At 36.4% G+C, this 20,702-nt stretch overlaps 1 protein-coding gene across 1 annotated transcript in view; it reads right to left on the reverse strand.

Annotated features, from left to right (window-relative positions):
* Positions 1 to 305: 305 nt before the first annotated feature.
* KCNG2 (potassium voltage-gated channel modifier subfamily G member 2) overlaps positions 306 to 20,702 on the reverse strand; it is a 484,023-nt gene continuing 463,626 nt past the window's right edge. The window contains exon 2 of the mRNA XM_044067027.1: positions 306 to 3,561. Coding sequence (XP_043922962.1) covers positions 2,806 to 3,561 — 756 coding nt within the window. The 3' untranslated portion in view covers positions 306 to 2,805. The remainder of the gene's footprint in view (positions 3,562 to 20,702) is intronic.

A 20,702-nucleotide genomic window follows, 5' to 3' on the forward strand; every position in this document is an offset into this window, starting at 1 on the left:
TTATTGTGGGCAGCAGTCTGAAAATACTGAGCAAGCTTGTGAGCATTTTTACTTATTTCTTAGTTTAGTGGTATATATCCCTGTGTTACTTACGTTACTACTGCCTCTGGAAATGTACCATTCAGTACAGAAGGCCACTCATGACATTGACACAATGGGTAATTTTTACTTGTTGGTTCCTTAAATGTAACAGTGCAAAGCATCCATTAGTATTTTAGACACAGCTTGAATATAATCAAACCAAGCTTTTAATATATTGTTTTTAAAAATATGAATATTCCTAAATGCAGCCAAATAAACACAGACATTATACGCCATTTTTATTTCACTTAAAATGATATTTCTCATAATACAATACTAGAGGAAATAACATGACAAAACAATTTCAATATCTGCAACTTTAAAATAGCATGAGTTCTTTAATTTATTACATCACAGTGGAATACTGAACTAATTAGAGCATAGCTTTCAAAAGATTAAACTCACAGTACAGAAAAATTGTGCAACACTGATACCAGCAGTTGAAAATAGTACAAAAGTGCTAAAATGTCATACAAAATAACATTTAAAAATGTGAACTAATAAAACAATGTAGAAAAAGAAAATTGCAGTGCTTTGACACAAAAATGTGCAGCTTAAAAGCAGTTGATAAAAAGGTACACTTTGCACTGAACAGCATTCCTACTTTTCAGTGTCAAGATAGACCTTGTTTTCACTATTAGATATTATTCTCAAAGGCTTTGTTAAAAGTATAATTTCTAATCTGAAAAAATAGTTAGTGGAGAAACAGGACACTGCTAAATTAGAAGCAGTTACTACAAAACTGCCTTATCACATTTTTAGCCTTAATGTAATGATGGTACCATTATGTTTTTATTAATTCGTATTGATTATACTGGTTAATATTCCACATTATCTGTTTGAAGACATGCACCAGCTTGCTGCCACTAAATAGAATATGTCACTGAGAACTATCAACTTGTGGCAAAACGTGGATCCAGATTACATTAGAGAATGACTGGTGTGTGCAAAATGAACATGAATAGCTACCCTACTAAGTATGTACTTTCACACTAAACTACTTCCTCTTGCATTTTTTTCAATAACTGCTTTTTAGAAGTGATGTCTTTCCTTAAAAAAAAGAATGCTATTTCTGCAGCATTTGTATATTCAGCTAAATGAGAAACATTACTGGCTGCGTCTTCAGCAACAACTCTTAACAGCATAAAAAGGCAGCAAGAAAGACTTCTTAAAAATATATATTTACTTTTTAATTGGTATTTAATTTTGAACTGTGCTGTTTTTTTGATACCCTAATATTTGAACGGCGCTACTTATAACCAAGCCAGAAACTGCAAATGTAGAAAGAAGCTGAAAAACAAGTTGCTTTCCATTAAGCACTTCAGAAACAGCTTGACTCCAAAACTGATCAGTCTCTCTGTGATACTACATGTGACCTGAGCCTTTTAATCATTCATTTATTACCTGGAGGGAGTTTGAAAAAAATGAGCTTTTGATGTCTAATCCTGATGTAAAATGTTTGCTAAAGGATATGCATTAAAATGACAACCTGTTTTGTCATTTATTCTTAATATACTTAAAAAACAATTTACATTTGTTTAAGAAGCATTATGTCCTTAAACCTGTTTACCTACAAGGCAACTGTACTAAATAGCTGGCTTAGTCATTAGGTTAACAGGTGTTTAAATAATGCTCACATTGTCTTAGAAATCAAGGCCCCCATATGGATTGTAAATTCTATAGTGCAAGCAGGATTTCAGGAATCCTCAGCTCAGCTGACATAGTTCCTTGATGGGTACCTGTTTAGTACAAGTTGCCTTTTGAAAAGATTTCATTAATTAACAGAATAGCTGAATTCTTTACACACAGCTTTTTAGGATAGATAGAATATCTCACTGAGATACATACTGAACAAACCACAGTGAGTGACCCCACCCCCACACACACACATAGACACACACACACAGACATGCACACACACACACTCTCACACATGCAAATTATGCACATACTCTAGCACACAGACACACACACGCACGCGCATGCACACATGCTTTAATTGTTGTGCCACTGTATCTGTTACTTATGAATCCCTTTGTCTCAAAGCATTGAGAAAAACAGGGTTGCTTATTACTAGAGTGCAGAATGGTGTATGGCCTATGGGGTAGTACTTTTTCCAGTGTGCAGCGGCAGTTGCAGCTTCTGAAGGAACAAATGAGAGTTGTAAGACTGGAGTACAATGACTGGCTTACTTAAGTGGTCTAGAAGATAAAAAAAGCTTCCTTCAAAGAGAAGCCAGCATATCCATTTAACACTTAACCTGTTTAATACATTCTTAAAATGATGGCTATAACTAAGTTTTCTAAACTCATGGTGCCTGATATAGCAGACAGACACTGCAAAACTTGCTTTCTAGTGCCATTAAAAATAATAATTATTCTAGAATCATCCAGTGATTTCATTTACCTGCATGTAATGTGTGTTCATTTATTATGTTAATCAGATATTCTTAAAAATAATATACAATTGACATCTGCAAATTTTGGTACTACACAGTTTATAAAGCATGATGTTATGCCTCAAAAAAACGATTAATTACTAGTAGGTGTTCTATAAGTCATTTGCCAGCAAGAGAGTAATAACTGGCTATTTTTATTCATATGGCTGGTTTTGGTTGGCTTACCAGAGAGATAATGGCAATTACCTGCCCATCATTAGATATTGAACTACAGATCAGTTTGTAAAGGAGACTTTTACAGTAAATTGGTAATCTTCAGCCTCTTGTCAGCCCACTCCTTTATCAATGACTACAGGAAATGAGCTGTCTGTGTCCTGGGAGGAATCACTGTTTGATGATTTGTCTTTCAGCTGTCTTTTCTGCCTTGCTGCTCTCTGCTGTTCCTCCTTTAGTTCCACATATGATCGAGAAAATGTATGAAATATTGAAGTAACTGGGAATGCCATGAGCAGAATGCCACTGAGAATGCTACTCAGAGCAACCACCTGTCCAGGAATACTACGTGGAACCATGTCTCCATAGCCCACAGTTGTCATGGAGATCACTGCCCACCAATAACAGTCAGGAATGCTGGTAAATTCCTGCTCTGCGCCCAGCTCACTTTCAGCCAGATAGACAAGTGGTGAAAAAAGTGCCATGGCTACACAAAGAAAGAGAAGGAGGAGGCCAAACTCTCTAGTACATCTTCGAACAGTGATGCCCAATGTCTGCAGTCCTAGAGAGTGGCGAGCCAGCCTCATGACATACAAAATTCTGAGAGCACGAAGAACTCGTAAAACAAGACCCACCTTTTCCAGGTAGTTGTTGCCACCTCCACCATGTTTCTCTACTGAGAATGAATCCACAATCAAGGTGATATAGTAAGGCAAAATGGCCATCATGTCAATGATATTCAGAGGAGTTCTCAGGAACATGCACTTACTCTGAGATTGAATGAAGCGCAAAAGAAACTCCAGTGAGAACCATGCCACACAAATCGTTTCTAACACAAATATATTGTGGCACTTCTGAGAACACTCACCCTAAAGAGAAAGAGAGAAAGAGCACAATAAATACAAGGACATTCTGATTTTGTTGCAATCAATCAACTGTACTGCTTTACAAAAGTTATGAAGGCACTGTATTTTTACTATTGACTTCGTGGCAACTGAGTTAATAATAACTAACAGTTGATTACTGAGTTGGGTTGGCCATTAAAACTTAAAAATAACAATGTGAATTTAAGGCATCTGTAAAAGTGCATTATAAACATGTAGACCTTTGCTATTAGATAGTCATTAAGAATCAAGGTTAGCCAAAAGTTTGTAATGCCAACAAATTTGGTGTGACAAAACCCAGAAATCAGCAAGAAGCCTATTTCATTAATCATAAAGTTTATTTTATACAAAGTTAAGGGTTTTCATCCTTCCAAGTGATAAGACTTCCTTAGAACTAGTTAAAAATGGTACAATCTCATCTTTAAATATAAAACTTCAAAGTCATATGAATTAAACCATCCAACAGAAAACACATTACTAACACGTTGATTATCTATCTAATCAATTTGATAAATATTTCAGTTAAAACACAGTAAGTTACAAAAATATATATGTTATACCCACCATTTAATAATAAAACACAACTAATATTTCAATAAGTTATTGTTTAAAAATTTCCCAAGGAGCAATGTAAGTTTAAATTTTTGACTAACAAAATAAAAATAATATATGTATGTATAAAACAAGTGAAGATGTAATTAAAATGTTTAAAGTTTAATATTTTTCCTGGGTTACCACATTTCAAACTATAATTCTGCTGCTCTTAATTTAAGGACACTACTTTATTATTTATTTATTTATTGACATTTGTTAACCGGGTTGGTCCAACTGAGCCAGGGGACCATTTTCAGTGGAGACCTGAGGAGAAAAGCTCCAAACATATTTGTAAATTACACAAGCAAAGCAAAAATGTACAATAGATCAGTGTACAACAACAAATACAACAGATGAATCCACTATTATGTACAGACAAGAAATTGTTACAGTAACAACAATAGACATAATAACAGAATACCGTAAGGAGAATGCCCTTTCAGTGAATAATCATAGATAAGTTGTGTTAGTGTTATAGGTAGAAAAAATTAATTAGAGTAGAATGCAAAAGTATCAGATGTCATGTCGGAGCTTGACATGGACAGGACCAGGTCTTTTGCAGCTAGTGTTTTAGTTCTAGTTTGAAATGGTACTTTTGGGGAATACTTCTTAAATTGAGAAGAAAGGAGTTCTAAGTATGAGCTACAGAGTATTTGTAAAAGGACTTTTTGACATTTTTAGAGGGTTTTTAGTTGTCTAAAAGCTGTTTATCGGTTCTACGAAGTTGACGGCGGAGGTTATAGTGAGACACTAGATTAGAGATGGAGGGGCAGGAAGTGGGGTTATACAGGATAGAGTCTGCAATATGTAATTGAGGAAGAACTAGTTGCTTAGAGAATTCGGGCCATTGTAGTGACTTGAGAGCAAGGCAGTGGTGGGATTTGTAGGGGCGATTGGAAGAGAATTTGGCTATTGTATTATATGTTTGCTCTAGTCTGGAAAGCAGTGATGATTGGAGGTTAGTAAGGACAGGAGCCACATACAGAAGACAGGGTAACATGAGAGAGAGAGCAAAGGAGGGCTTAGAGGATGGTGTAATAAATTTTTGATTATGGTAGAGGAGTCCAAGTTTCTGACTTTTTTTTTTTTTTATACATTCATGGATATGTATATCAAAGTTTAGGTCATCATTGATAATGACATCAAGTAATTTGGTATGGGGTTTAGGTTTAATGATGGTATTGTTGAGGGAGGTAATGGAGAATGAGGGTTTATGCTGAGCCAGTGTTCTAGGAAAGAAAAACACATGTTTAGTGGGTTTTTTTTAGGGTTTAGTACGAGCTGATTTTCAGACAGCCAGGTTTCAACAAATGAGAAAGTGTCTTAGGTGAGAACTAGAAGTTCAGGAATGCTATGAGCAATGGTAAAAAAAGTGGATTACTGAAATATTGTCATTTAAACCAGGTGCCACCCCAGAATGTAATTTCAATTGCCATTGTAGCTCCCTATATTTAGTTATGGTTTCCCTAAGGACCACCACATGGATTTTCGGGGACTTGTTCCAAAACTGCAAACTGAAAATTAGTATGACCTGGATGTAGCAATGAATGCTTATACAAAGCATTATTTTCACACCCTTTCTTAAGATCATAGTAATTCTTATGAATGTATGTCTAGGTCATGCTCTTTTACTCTTCTCAATATAAAACGCATCACAAGCTACACAGATACTAATATAAGTAACACCTTTAGACGTACAATTGCAATCCCTTGCTAGATTAGTAACCTCACCATGTATAATTAATCTGTCCCCTGAAAAAATATGCCTAAAGTGATTACAGTTCCCACATCTACTAGTTCCTAAAGGGATAGTGAGGTCAGATTAATTATGTTTCTTCTTTGTAATTTCCAATTTATTTTTAAAATTCTGCCCCTCTTTAAAAAACATGGAAAGTCACCTACCACATTATTTAAGGCATAATCAAATTTAAAAAGTATCCAGTTTTTCTTAATGATGTTCTTAATAGTTGAATAATCTGTGAAAAAGTTAAACACTGAAACTAGATTATATGATCTGTTATCAGCCTTAATGTCACTTTTTCCAAATCATCACCTAATACAATTTTAAATCTAGTATGTCTCCTGTTTGTTCCTTCCTTTCTAATATTGTGAACCCCTCTGTCTAAAAACATAGACATTATGTTATTATTATTACTCATTTTCAAAGAGATTTGACTTTCTTTTGACTCTCCACTAATTTTGATTTAGTTGATTATTTAACATAACTTAAACTTTTTACCAGGAAACTAAATCTAGTGGTCAACTTTGATAATAAAAGAATGCTTACAATACTTGTCATACCTTTTCCCAGAAAAAAATGGTTAGTAAAGGGGCAATTTGTTAGATTAACTAGAATGATATCATGATAGCTGAGTAATCCACTTTTGTAACCGAGTGTGAGAAACTGACCAAGATGTTTTTAGACAGAGGCTACTCAGATGATATGGTGCACAATATTAGAAAGGTAGTAAAGAAAGTAGGCCTTGTATACTTTTAGTAAGAGATCTATTTGGGCATTATGATCTTAAATACTATCCTGAAAAAAAAAAAAAAAAAAAAAAGTCATCTACAAATCTCCTGTAAAATTTAATGCTGGAACATAATTATAGGGTAGATAGTATTTCAAGCTCTCACCATCCAAGAACCAAACTAACAAAAGCAGGGGTTACTGTGGCCCCAATATGTACCCCCTTCTTTTGCCAGTAAATCTTTGTTGAACAGAAAAAAGTTATTATCTCACAAAATTTCTAACAGAGCACAAAAAAGTGTATTCTCAATACTAGTATATGTCTATAAAAAAGACCTAACAATTTTTACCCCTTGAACTTGGGGGTTAGAGGTAAAGAGGGATACCACATCCACTGTATGCATATAATTGTTTTTAGGAAAATACTTGTATAGCACGGGAAATGTCCTGATACTATCAAGAAAATCCCATGATGCTATTTGTATGAATTTTGGGTATGCCGTGCTTCTTCAGTGCTGAGATTAAAAAATGGTCCATGCACTCTGTAATTAAGAAGCAACCTAATGTCTTTTTTCACAAAACTGTTCTAATGTTTTTATCATGCAGTGCAAAGCAGGATTAAAACAGAAGGCTTGCTTAGACTGTTTTTAACCAGCACATCATTTAAAATGTACTATAATTCAATTTATGAGTGTAAAGCTTTCATTCTACAAGCATTCTGGTAACATCTTCTGGGTGACTGGGTATAAAACTAAAACCATATTGCAACATTTTACAATGTAAATGTTGTTGTCTTTCGGCTTTTCCCGGTTAGGGGTCGCCACAGCGGAACTCCGGTGCGCTAATGATTGGCAGTAGATTTTCACAAACACCGAGGTGCCAGCTCGATATTCGTCCTTCAGCGAAGGCACGCCCATTTACGCATGTCTTTCTAATGCCCACCCAACCACGGGGAGGACATGCAGACTCCACACAGAAGGCACTCCCCACACTCCAGCTGAGAATCGAACGGGAGAACCTCTTGCTGTGAAGCAACACCACTACCGCTGCACCACCGTGGCTGTTGAACATTTTACAAAATCTAAGTTAAATTCAGACAAGTTCAAAATTCTAGTTCCAGAACTCACTGTAGCATTAGAACCAGTTAATGTTTCCTTCTATGGCTCATTTCTTGGTTCTGGCTTCTTAATAACAAAGTGCATAAACCATTTTTTAATCTCAGCACCAAAGGCATTAAAGGTTTAAAAGAATTGCCACATAACAAAGGACTGAAGCTTATGAAAGTGGACAAGGGGATGGGTGGTTTTAATGAATGTTTCTCACAATAATTCAGTGACTGAAGAGATGTTGAACAATGTCAAGGAGTATCTTGAAGTTACTGGGGGGATGTTCAGAAAAGTTATTCTTATGTACAAAATGGTCTTAATGAGTTTTTTAAATGGTGATATTTGTGTAGAACTATACAATTTTTTGTTGGTTGAACATCCAAGACTAGGGGTACTTTGTGGCATAGCCAGAATTCATACAAATAACACCAACCCCCCCCATTGAGAGCAACTGTGTCTGCTTCAGGCAGTAGTACTGAGGAAATATCTTTATTTCTTGATTCCAGTTTGAATCCTGTTATACAACAACTTTCTTCTTACATTTGTGATTCATGAGATTTTCTTGAAAGTATCAGGACATTTTCCACGCAATACAAGGATTCTCCTAAATACATTTACATGAATACAGTGGATGTGGCATCCCTCTTTACTTCTATACCCCAAGATCAATGGGTAGAAATTTAGTTTTTTTTTTACACAAATATACTTGCATTGAGAATAATTTGGTTAACTCATTAACCCCGAGTACCTTCTCATGGCGCCTCTGTGCTTAACGCCGAGCGCGCCATGAGAAGATAGGAATTCCATCATGTTAACCCCGAGTGCCTTTCATAAGAGCGATAAACTGTATTGCAGGTTTGTAGCTGAGTTTAATGTATAACACGCTGAAATCGTAACTGAACTTGTAATTTATCTTATTCAGTCACGATTCAGCATGTTTTTACATAAAGTATACATTAAACTTTTATTAGAAAATCATCTTGTAAAGTTGCTAATAAAGCAAGTGGTGGCAGCCAATCGGATTTCTGCAATCCAAGCCACCACTTGCGTCACACCTCCACCCCCAAAAGGTTGTTCTTTTGTTTTCCCCGTAATAAATAATTTGCCATAATTTGGTAGTTTAATTAAGTTCAATACTGCAAAAAAAAAAAAAAAAAAAAGAGTACAAAAGAGCATTTTATTCTCTCTCTCTGGAGCAAGATGCCGAGCAGGTAATACTTCTTTTAGATTTGGTCGTAAAAGTTACAAAAATGGCTGCGCTTATTGGGTCCAGTGCTCTGTTAGACTGTTACAGGATTTACAACTTTTATAGCAGAATGTGCTGCTCTGTGCAGCTACTTTTTACAGTTCTATGTAAAGCGAAACACTCTTGCTTCCGTTTATGTTTTTATCTGGACATTGTTCATATCCTCATGAAAGAAAGGTTTCTTTAAAAAGTTTGGAAGAAATATAGTTGCGTATGATGGCTGGCTGGTAGTCAACCGATCGCTCCTTTTATAAATCACAGAGGCCGGGGGTTACTGTAACAATTCCTATGGTTTAACTACATTTTGTCCTAAACCAACTCGTTTTCCACTTTAAATTTCAAATGTGACAGTCGGAACGTTATAGCGACAAATTCAGGGGAAACTTCCACAACAAAAGGTGGATGTCCCGATTGCTTTTGATCTTAAGACACTTTTGGCTATGTGTGGATATCTTGTGTGACATGAAGAAATGCATGGGCAGAAACAAAAGCGCATCTGTAAATTGTATTGACCACCCACATCTCTTCTTATCCTTGTTTTATAGGTTACATTTCAGTGAGTCGCGGTAAAGAAAAAAAAACTGTACTTCAGGTTTGCAGATCAAGTTAGGGATTTCTTTGCTTTATCTTATGTAAAATGAGTATGACAGAAGTATTGTATATTATGCAGTGGCGGATTTAGGCATGGGCGCAGGGGCGCGCGCTGCCCCCTTTTAAAACTTGTATACATTTTCCAGTTTTCAACGTACGATTGTGCTGTAAAAAAAACTCTGTTCTGTGGAAAACGGAAACTGTATCACCAAAACAGTACTTTTTTTCGTTTCAACTTCAGGTGCATTGACAGTTACATCGAACTATGCCAGCCTCTTTCATAGGTTATTTTGTAAGTCCCGGCGTGAGGATACTATGGCTGCGGTGCGGCGAGGCGCTTTAATTGTTATAGAAGGAGTTGGAGGTAGACAATCCAAAGTAATCCAAAAGAAGGCCGCTTGATTTTCTTAAACGCAAATTTATTAGTTAAAACAAGTAGCGAAAATGCTACTTGTTTTAACTAATAGGAAGCGAAAACGCTACTTGTTTTAACTAATAAATTTGCGTTTAAGAAAATCAAGCGGCCTTCTTTTGGATTACTTTGAATTGTCTACCTCTGTACCAGTTTCGTGGTTCGTTGGTTTTTGTGGTTTTACCAGTTAGTTATAGAAGGAGTTGATCGGGTAGGTAAAACCACCCAGTGCCAGCGTTTGGTGGATGCTTTGCGGAAGGATGGCTGTCAGGCTGAAATTTTGAGATTCCCTGGTAAATATCTCTTGTCAGTTTTATCTCTCTAAACTGAAGTGAGTTTTCGGAGAGAGCAAAGATCTGAACTTGTTTGGCTTTGCTTCCCTTCCTCACAAATGGTGGGATCATGTAGGATGGTTATATTAGTGGTGCATTTTTTAGTTAATACAACTGTTAAAACATGTTAAAGAGAGGTTCTAGGCATTATAAAACCGCTTCACCCTTCCATCTGTACTTTGTGGAACACTTTCTCATGATGTGGAACGCTTGCAAACCATTTACTAATAACTTAAACTATGAAGTTTGCAGGATGGTTAATATAAGTAGTTTATACCTTTGATAAAATAGTGTGATTCAGTTTTATTTACTATGGATTTTCAGTTTGAATGTGTCAGTCTCTTTCAGTGTGGAACCACAAGGAACATGAGGTTTTATTGAAGACTCAAACGAGGAGCATTCCTTCTGAGATGCATTTGAGAGATATGAAGCTAGCACTCCCTCCCACCAGTAAACCCCAGTGCTTCATGAGCAAAAGTACTTCCAGTTAGGGAAGGAAAATCCTAATATGTCTGACATTTGTATGGATATACTGACCACGAACAACTCTTTACTTTGCTCAAGAAAATAACTGTGGACTGTATGCACTACTAATGATGTAGCCATATTGCCCATTCTGGTGTATTTACAAAATTTTAAAAAATGGCGACTTAATACCATAAATGTTACTGACATTTATGTATAATGCCATGATGAAAGTAGCAGGCAGTTTATGTAACTATAATGTGTTTTCCTAAATGTGGTATCACTTTTAATAAGCCTAGAATAATACTGCAAAAATACACATTACATGATTTTATTCACAGAGAATCAATCCCTAGATTGTTGCCAAACGCGCCCAATACACTGTTGTTTTATTGTAAGTGATGTATTTTACATGGAAAATGAAATTATGTGTGTTAGCTTTGGTTTCTTTGCAATTTTGATAACTTACCTTCATTTTCTTGACTAGCATAATAACTGACAGATGATATTCTGTTAGCTGTGTTGATATTATTTTATAGTTTTGATAAATTCATCTTGATTTACAATATTTTGTGTTAAACGTTTTGTACAGTAGGTGTAACCGTGGATCACTTTCTGTCTAGCAGATGCAACAGTGACCAACTTAATTTCAGGCTGTAAGTTATTGATGGTAGTTTGTTAGGATAGCTTGAATTGTAGATAAAGAATATTGGAGCATTCAAGCATACCAAGTAAGTAGGCATGCTCCTGAATAGAAAGTAAAGGGGTTATGGTAGAAAACTTGGCATTTGACTAAGGCAGAAAAATGGATTTTTTTTCATATTTTGGTAAATAACTTTGCAAGGGAGCATCTGAATATGCCAAGTAATATCTCATTTTGAAGACCGTATTGCTGGTTCCAACATAGTAAAAGAATTGTGCCTGTATGTTTGACACATGCAGATATCAAAGTTTGTTTGGGACTTAGGTTATGGAAATTATGATGTTTTTCATATTTTGGTAAATAACTTTGCAAGGGAGCATCTGAATGCACCAAGTAATCTCATTTTGAAGACAGTATTGTTGGTTCCAACATGGTAAAAGAATTGTGCCTGTATGTTTGACACATTGTGCAGATATCAAAAGTTTGTTTGGGACTTAGGTTATGGAAATTATTATTTTTTTTCAAATAAACAAAGCAGTGGTCAGTGCATAGATGGTTTTTAGTACTGATGGTGTCACTTAATTCAGTGAACACTCTAATGTATGTAAAACATGTTTATAAACAGAGTATGTGATACTTTATCCCAATAATACAAGCTTATCTGTAACCCTAACCTGAGGAGAGGCTATGGCACATAGGTGAGATGTCAATTCATTTTGTAGCTCATGTAGTACACAGCCCAGGATGTCATCTGGTCCCATGGATGCTGTATTCTTAGCTTTGGAGAGTCCGGCTTCTACCTGTGTGGCTGTGATTACCGGAATTTGGCAATCTTTTGGTATTGAGATGGGCCCTTTCCTGGGATTCCTGGGAGCCTGGGATTTTCTTATTTTCTGCAAGAATTTCTTTCTTCTGTTGTATAATTTGTTTATGGCAGGGGACCACCAGATTGGCTTCCTTTTATTTGGAGGAGAGTGTCTTGGTTCTCTTTGGGATGGCATGAGTGGCTGTGCTTGTACAGTGCCTCAGTGTAGGATTCAGCAGTAGAACTTTCAGCTCCCGTCTGCATGGGTGTCATGAAGTTTGTCACTTCTGACTTGAGTAGCATGACATTGGCTTTGGAGAAGTTTTTTACGGAGGTTTCCTTACTGGGGGCTGGGATGTGGATGTCAAGGGTGATTTGCTTATGGTCAGACCTGACCAATGAGGGGGTGACCTATCTCCCATATTGGTAATGACCAGGTCTAGGATACTGGAGCCCCTGGTGGGACAATGGATTAGTTGATCCAGGGCGTTGGAATTTATGAATTCCAAGAACTATTGTGAAAAGGTGTTGGTACCCCAGTAATTTTCCCAATTAATGGCAGGGTAGTTGAAATCACCCAGTATTAGGGTGTTTGGTTGTATCTTAATATTTTCCAGTATGTTTAGAAAGGTGTAGTGAGAATCTTGGGGCATGGTGGGGGATCTGTAGCAAGCTACAATTTGGATTGCAGTCTTACCTAGTGTTAGTTCCACCTGGAGAATTTCAGATGCATTGTGTTGAGCATCTAGCCTGGAGGTGTGAATATCCTTGGTGAATATGGACACTCCTCCATCTTTAGTGTTTCGGTCTTGGTTTGGCGGCCAAAAAATGTGGTAAGAGTTGTAACCTGGTATTGCAGGGGTGCTCTCTGGAGCCTGCGACCAGGTCTCAGTTACTGCACAGATGTCTATGTTCTCCATTTTTAGGAGTGCCTCAAGAGACTGCATTTTGAGGTTTACATTTCTAGCATTACCTTCAGATGTTGCATGCTTGTAGTTATACCAGTACAATATTACCATTCTTTATTTTTTCACGCTGAAGAACAGCATATCCTTTCCATTGTATGTAAACAGCTCTTTTCCTTAGGATTACCAAAAGGTCTTGGACACCCATTTGGAAATTATCTGTTTTGACACAGGCTGTCCATTCTTACCATCACAAGAAATAAACAATTGCTCCAGATATTCTGAAAGATTTAGTTTTGCCTAGAAGTTAGCCATGTTATTACTTGCTGACTACTACTTGCACGTAGCTATATTATATTTTGGGAATTTTCTGGCCTTTGTCAGTAATGTGTGCAACTTAGGTGGGAGGAAGGGCTAAGTGTTATACTATTTTACTGAATTACTGTATTACATAACAGTTGCACAAGGTGATATAATGAGTACCTACTCAACAAGTTATGTGCAGCAATTATCACCTGTGTCTGAGCATGCATAACTTTGCAGTAATTAAAGGCAAGTCATTATCACATGAACAATAACTCAGTTACAATATAGCACTAAGTCATTATCACTTTTCAGGTAAAACTATCAGGAGTGGTCACTGTTATTCACATAAGTACAACTCGTTATCACATTGATGAATGCACAAGCAAGCCAGACTGTATTTTTCTCTGCTTGTAGTCATTCCAAGCCACCCCCTCCATTCTTCATCATGCCCTGATGTAGCTCTCCATTCAGTCTCCCTCCCTTCAGGTGTAGTCAGTGTATGTAGGTGAGGGTAGTAAATGTATGAAGGTCAGGACAGCAATTAGTGAGTTACTTCAGTCCCTCATCCCTTAGGTCCATTGCTGAATGGGCACATGTAAAGAGAAAAGGCAGAGATAAGGCAGACTGCTGACACTGAAGGAGGTCATGAAACCATAGTGGTATCAGCAGTCTGAGTGGGCAGCCGGCACAGCTATGGGACACTACAGATAACCAACATCTGGAGCCCCATGCCTGTCCTTGGTGTATTAGTGGAGCGGTGGTCCTTACCCTGCTTTTTCTCTTTACATGTGCCCTGGCTGGACACCCGTGTCAGTGTCTACCCATGCTTTATTTCAGATAAGATAAGACTGTCTTCTGCTGTTCTGAGAGTCACTGGAAGGGAAGATGTTCACTGGTTCAGAAGGGATGGCATTCACCTAACTGAGGAGGGCATTGCGTTCTTCTTGACCAACCTCCACAATGGCTTGAGGAGAGCCATGCATGATTGTGAGAAGAATGGAAAACACCCATGACCAAGTCAGACCAGTATAGTAAGTAAAACACTATTATGAAATGTGTTGTGTAAAATTAATTTCTCTGAGCTTGGCAAATAACTGTTATGGAAATTATGATTTTTTTTTTCATTTTTTGGTAAATAACTTTACAAGGGAGCATCTGAATGTGCCAAGTAATATCTCATTTTGAAGACAGTATTGCTGGTTCTAACATGGTAAAATAATTGTGCCTGTATGTTTGACACATGTGCAGATATCAAAGTTTGTTTTGGACTTGGGTTATGAAAATTATGATTGTTTTTCATATTTTGGTAAATAACTTTGAAAGGGAGCATCTGAATGTGCTAAGTAATAACTCATTTTGAAAAGATTATTTATAGTTCTAACATGGTAAAAGAATGGTACCTGTATGTTGTACTCATAGGCAGATATCAAAGTTTGTTTCCGACGGAAATTATGATTTTTTTTTCATATTTTGGTAAATAACTTTGCAAGGGAGCATCTGAATGTGCTAAGTAATACCTCATTTGAAAAGATTATTTATAGTTCTAACACGGTAAAAGAATGGTACCTGTATGTTGTACTCATAGGCAGATATCAAAGTTTGTTTCCGATTTAGGTTATGGAAATTATGATTTTTTTTCATATTTTGGTAAATACCTTTGCAAGGGAGCATCTGAATGTGCCAAGTAATATCTCATTTTGAAGACGGTATTGCTGGTTCTAATATGGTAAAAGAACTGTGCCAGTATGTTTGACACATGTGCAGATATCAAAGTTTGTCTGAGACTTATGGTTATGGAAATTATGATTTTTTTCATATTTTGGTAAATAACTTTGCAAGGGAGCATCTGAATGTGCCAAGTAATATCTCATTTTAAAGACAGTATTGCTGGTTCTAACATGGTAAAATAATTGTGCCTGTATGTTTGACACATGTGCAGATATCAAAGTTTGTTTTGGACTTGGGTTATGAAAATTATGATCGTTTTTCATATTTTGGTAAATAACTTTGCAAGGGAGCATCTGAATGTGCTAAGTAATAACTCATTTTGAAAAGATTATTTATAGTTCTAACATGGTAAAAGAATGGTACCTGTATGTTGTACTCATAGGCAGATATCAAAGTTTGTTTCTGACTTAGGTTATGGAAATTATGATTTTTTTTCATATTTTGGTAAATAACTTTGCAAGGGAGCACCACATTGTGTGAAATAATGCATCATTTTGAAGACAGTGTTACTCCTTACATCATGGTAAAAGAACTGTGTCTAGGCACTGTACACACGTACATATATCACAGTTTGTTTAGTCTTGTACAAACATGAAAATTATGCATTTCCAATACTTCTCATTATTATGCCCATATCTTTGCGAGGGAGCATGGTAATCACACAAACGATGCGTCATTTTGAAGCTGACATTCAGATGCACAACTTCTACACTGATATGTTGGCTCTGTCTGTTACAGATGATGAGATATTATGATTTGTTTATTTATCAATTATGAGAAATAATATATTAATCATATTTCTGTGAATATCTCATGAAAGGAGTGTCACACAGTTATGGTTAAAGTATCATTTTAAAGCTGACATTCACACTAACAAATTAAATTCAAATTGTATGGGTCTGCATGGTACATAGACCAAGATATTGTGCTTTGCTTTTCCAAAAAATTAAAAAAAAATGCACAATATCAGCATTCCTTGCCAAATATTTCATTATGACTTTGATATGCACTATCAACATTTACACTGTTGGAAAGGTCAGTGTCTGCTGAACAACTTTCGTGTTTACATTTTTAGTGTAGCTCTTATAGTTAAAGAGTTATGAGCATTTGTTTTCTGTATAGTATTACAAATGGATTTTCTGAAAATGAGCTCAGGCTGCATTGTTGTTCCTATGGTGGAATTCAGCAGGCAGCTTTTCCTGAGCTGCTCTGGAGTGAATGAGTTAATCTTTACTGTGCTCTGTTAGAAATTTTGTTAGATAATATTTTTTTTCTGTTCAGCACCAAGATTTACAGGCAAAAGAAAGGGGTAGCTGTGGGGGCCATGGTAGCTTTTGCTTTTTCTAGTTTAGTTTTTGGATGGTGGGAGCTTTAAATTCTACCTACCTTAGAATTATTTTCCAGCATTAAATTTTAGAGGAGGTTTGTCGATGACTTGTTTTTTTTATTTTTCATGGTAGTGTTGAAGATCATATTTTTCTTGAGGGTTTAAATTCTAGTACCAGATTTTTAAGATTTGTGTTAGGTGATGTGGGGCAAACTGTTTGTTTTCTGGCTGTTGAACTTAAATGGGATTTTTCTTCTGAAATCTTTTACAGCTGTATGCACCAGAAAATGTGTTGTCTAACAGTTACCTTCACTGAAAAAGTAACCATCCCACATTTATCAAGAAAGACATTCATAAGGGCCAGTACATGAGTCTCTCAAATGACCAGTAGGGATTGTGATTTTAACATTGAAGTAGATATTATTACCTCTATGTTTGTAGATAGAGGGTATGATGTTGATTTTTTGTTAAGGGTGGTAGAGGAGATTCATTCCAAAAAAGAAACATATTTGGGCCTATACCTGTACATGGTTTTGGAAATAAGAACAGCACAGTTTTGGATAGACATATTACTGATCTGAGTTTGGTTCCTAGGTTCTGCCTTGCTATGTTTTGTAGACAGTTATGCTGTTAGGGGTATTATTTATAACAACTGGAAAATTATTTCTGGGGACCATGATTTTGTTAGAACTGTGGGGGAGAAGCTGTTGTTGTGCATAAGAAAAATTACAGTATCAAACAGTTGTTAGAAAATGACAACACAAAGTTTCTTCCAGCTTTTTCCAAGAAAGCTACAGGCACTTATAGGTTCATAGGTTTATAGGTGTTTACTAGGCTAACGACCACAAGGGCATTTTTAAGCCTAGCCATGCATCCCAAATCTCTGACAAGTTCTGATACCCTTGATACGTGTAAGCATGGGCCTAGAAGATGAACAATTTATAGGTTACCTGTTTGCATCAGAGACATAGGTGCCAAACCAGAGATGAATTTCCGGTTTCCAATCCAATTGTCCAAATTGCACTTGAATTGAATTAGGGAGGAACTCTGCTTCGCATCGATGGGGAGCCTGTTTCATATGAGGGATAGTCTCTGGGATACATTCCTATCTTTTCAGCAGATCCTATTTATATCACAGACAAGGTTTAAGTCTTTAGAATGGGTAATTCTGGTGCTGTTTGTTTTGTGGATGTGCAGGAGGTCCATCAAAGTGGGGTCTGACAATGCCCTGTATGCCAGGCATAAATCTCCCCTCAAAAGCATGTAGGAGATAGAATACAGGGATAGGGCCTTGAGGCGGGCTGCATAGGGCATATTACTTACGCCCTGTATTCTTTTAGTGAAGAACCTCTGTGGACATTCCAGTTGTTGGATATGCCTGGTTAGGTACATACTAAAGGGGGAATTGTACTCAATGATATGTCTGATGAATGCCGTATACAGTGGAACAATGACTTCCTTGGAATTAGATGCCATACCTTTCTTTATAAGTTGTGAAACATAGAATGATTTCCTCAACACTGTGGACACATGATGAACAAAGGCTAGATTACTATCTATCTGTGTCTCTAAGTCCCCAACTACTGGGTCAACTCTAAAGGATGTGTTGTCCATATGATAGTTACCAGGGATGGATTACTTCCCAAAGGATACTATTATGCATTTCTTGGCATTTAGCTTTGGTTCATGACTCTAACATCAGTTGTTTGTCTGTGTCAGCCCCTCCTGGAGAACATTTGTGTGAGATTCAGTGACAGCTCCTAATTTGCAGTTATTTGCAAATTTAGTCAGCCAGAGACCACTGACATTGTTCTTGACTTCAGAGAAGTAAATGCTAAAAAGGAGCAGTCCAAGGACTGATCCCTGAGAGACTCCACTTGTGACTGGCCTCTTTGTAGAGGTGGACTCTTCAGTTCTAACTTCCTGGGTTCTGTCTGTGAACCAGTTTGCTATCCACTGGTTGACATATGGATTTGTACCTAACCTCCTGAGTTTGTCAACAATGCCTGAGTGGGGTATTGTGTCAAATGCATTGGCCAGGTTAAGGTAGGAAGTGTAAATGATTTTGCCCTCATCCATTGCTTTGGTGACCTTCTCAAAGAAGTCAACCAGGGTGAGTAGGCTTGATCTGCCCTTGATGAAACCAAACTGGGTTGGGTCCAGTGTCTGGAGGTTTATTATATCTCTATTGATCATCTCCATGATAATTCTTTCCATGGCTTTACATATAAGACTAGTGAGACTTATGGGTCTGTAGTTTCTAGGGTCTGTAGATGGCCCACCTTTGTGCAGAGGGATGACTGTTGCCTTTCTCCATTCGTGAGGCACAAAGAAAATTACTTACAAATGTAATGAATGCAACATTTGTAGGAACATTTATGAAGGAGTTTATATAGAATTGAACATGTATACAAGATAACCACACCAGCGCACTTTATAAGGGACTCCAAAAAAACTAGCATCAAATCACTTTATTCTGTGCTTTCATCCAGAAAGGACTTCATCAAAACACATTAACCAACCTATTCTATACCCAATTCATACAAATAATCAATAAAACAATTAATAATTATTATTTCATGCTTTACAATAAGGTTTATAAACAAATGAGGGGAGTGGCAATGGGTTCTGCGGCTGCTCCAGCCTTTGCCAACCCAGTATTAGGTCAGTGGGAAAATACTATTTTTAAACCCATTAAAAACAAGTACAGTACAGTTGTTTTGTGGATGATTTATTTATTATTGTTGAAGGTGAAGTTATAGAAGTTAATTCTTTAATTACTGATTTGAATATTAATTCTGAATTTTTGAAATTTATGTTGGGGCAAAATGGTACTAAAGTATGTTTTTTGGGTATTACTTTGCAATGGAACCCTAGTAAAGGGAGTATTAATAGTAGCATCTATAGAAAAGGGGCTTTTACTAATAATCTTCAATTCTGTAGTAATCACCCTTATTTTATGAAGTCTAATATACCTAGAGGACAGTATATTACGGCGTCTAGATTGACCACAGATAGAAGTCAGTTTGAAGAAGAGTTAGTGTTTATTACATCTTTATTTATAGAGAGGGGTTTTAATAAAAGAAAGTTAGAGTCCCAAGCTAATGAAGTTAAAGCCAAAAGATTTACTGAATATCCTCCCATTTTGCTGTAACCTTTGCATTTATAAAGTAGGAATTCCCCCAGTAAAAATTCTACAGTATTTTGTTGTCTGGATATGACCGTAGGCTTTAATTGTATCAGGACAGTCATTGAGAACAATTGGAAAATTTTAGAAGGGAATAATTCAGAGTTAATTAAAACATAGGGCCTATCCCCAGATTTGTGTATAAAAATGAGTGGAATTTAAAGAAGGTTTTATATACAGATAGGAAGGAAGAGAACATTTTTGGTCAACAATGGACTAATAAAGAGAAGGGAATGTACAAATGTGGTGGCTGTACCATCTGCAGGTATATTTTGGAGGGACCCTATCTAAGTTTAGATTATTTTAATAAAATTATAACTATTCCACGTCTTTTCTTGTAAAACTAAGGGAATAGTTTAGGTTAGCACATGCTCAGGGTACAACCCCTATTATATAGGCATGACCACCAGAAGTTTAGAGAAAAGGAACATTTATATGCTACAAAAACAAGGAATGAAAACAATGCATTGTATAAACACACTTTAAATTGTGCTTCATGCAAAAAGTTATTATTTACTATTATTGAAAAGGTGGTGCTGATCAAACAGGAGGTGATTTTAAGACCAGGGTAGAACAAAAAGAAACATTATGGCAATTAAAAGTAGGGGCAGATTTGCCCCCTGGTCTTAGTGAAGTAATCAATATTAAATGTTTTTTTAAAAGACAGAAGACTTTTTGTCACTAAATAGTGATTTTTATGGAATAAGGTTCTTATAGTTTGAAGTAGGCTAGATCTGCTATTTTAATGTAATTGATGTTAAATTAGTATTTGAATTAATTGTTTTATTTATTAATTGTATGAAATGGGTATAAAACAGGTTGGTTAATGTAGCTGGTTGTTCTGATGAAGTCCTTTTAGGATGATAGTGGAGAATAAAGTGATTTGATGCTAGCTTTTTGAGTCCCTGAAAAAGTGCACTGGTGTGGTTATTTGCATCTATATCATACCATCAACAGCTTAGGTTGTTGAATCCAAAATCATCGACACCTAAACCTCGAAAGCTAAAAGCAA

The sequence above is a fragment of the Protopterus annectens genome, chromosome 3.part1 (genome assembly GCF_019279795.1).
Source record: "Protopterus annectens isolate FY-2018-M chromosome 3.part1, PAN1.0, whole genome shotgun sequence".
Lineage (NCBI taxonomy): Eukaryota > Metazoa > Chordata > Ceratodontiformes > Protopteridae > Protopterus > Protopterus annectens.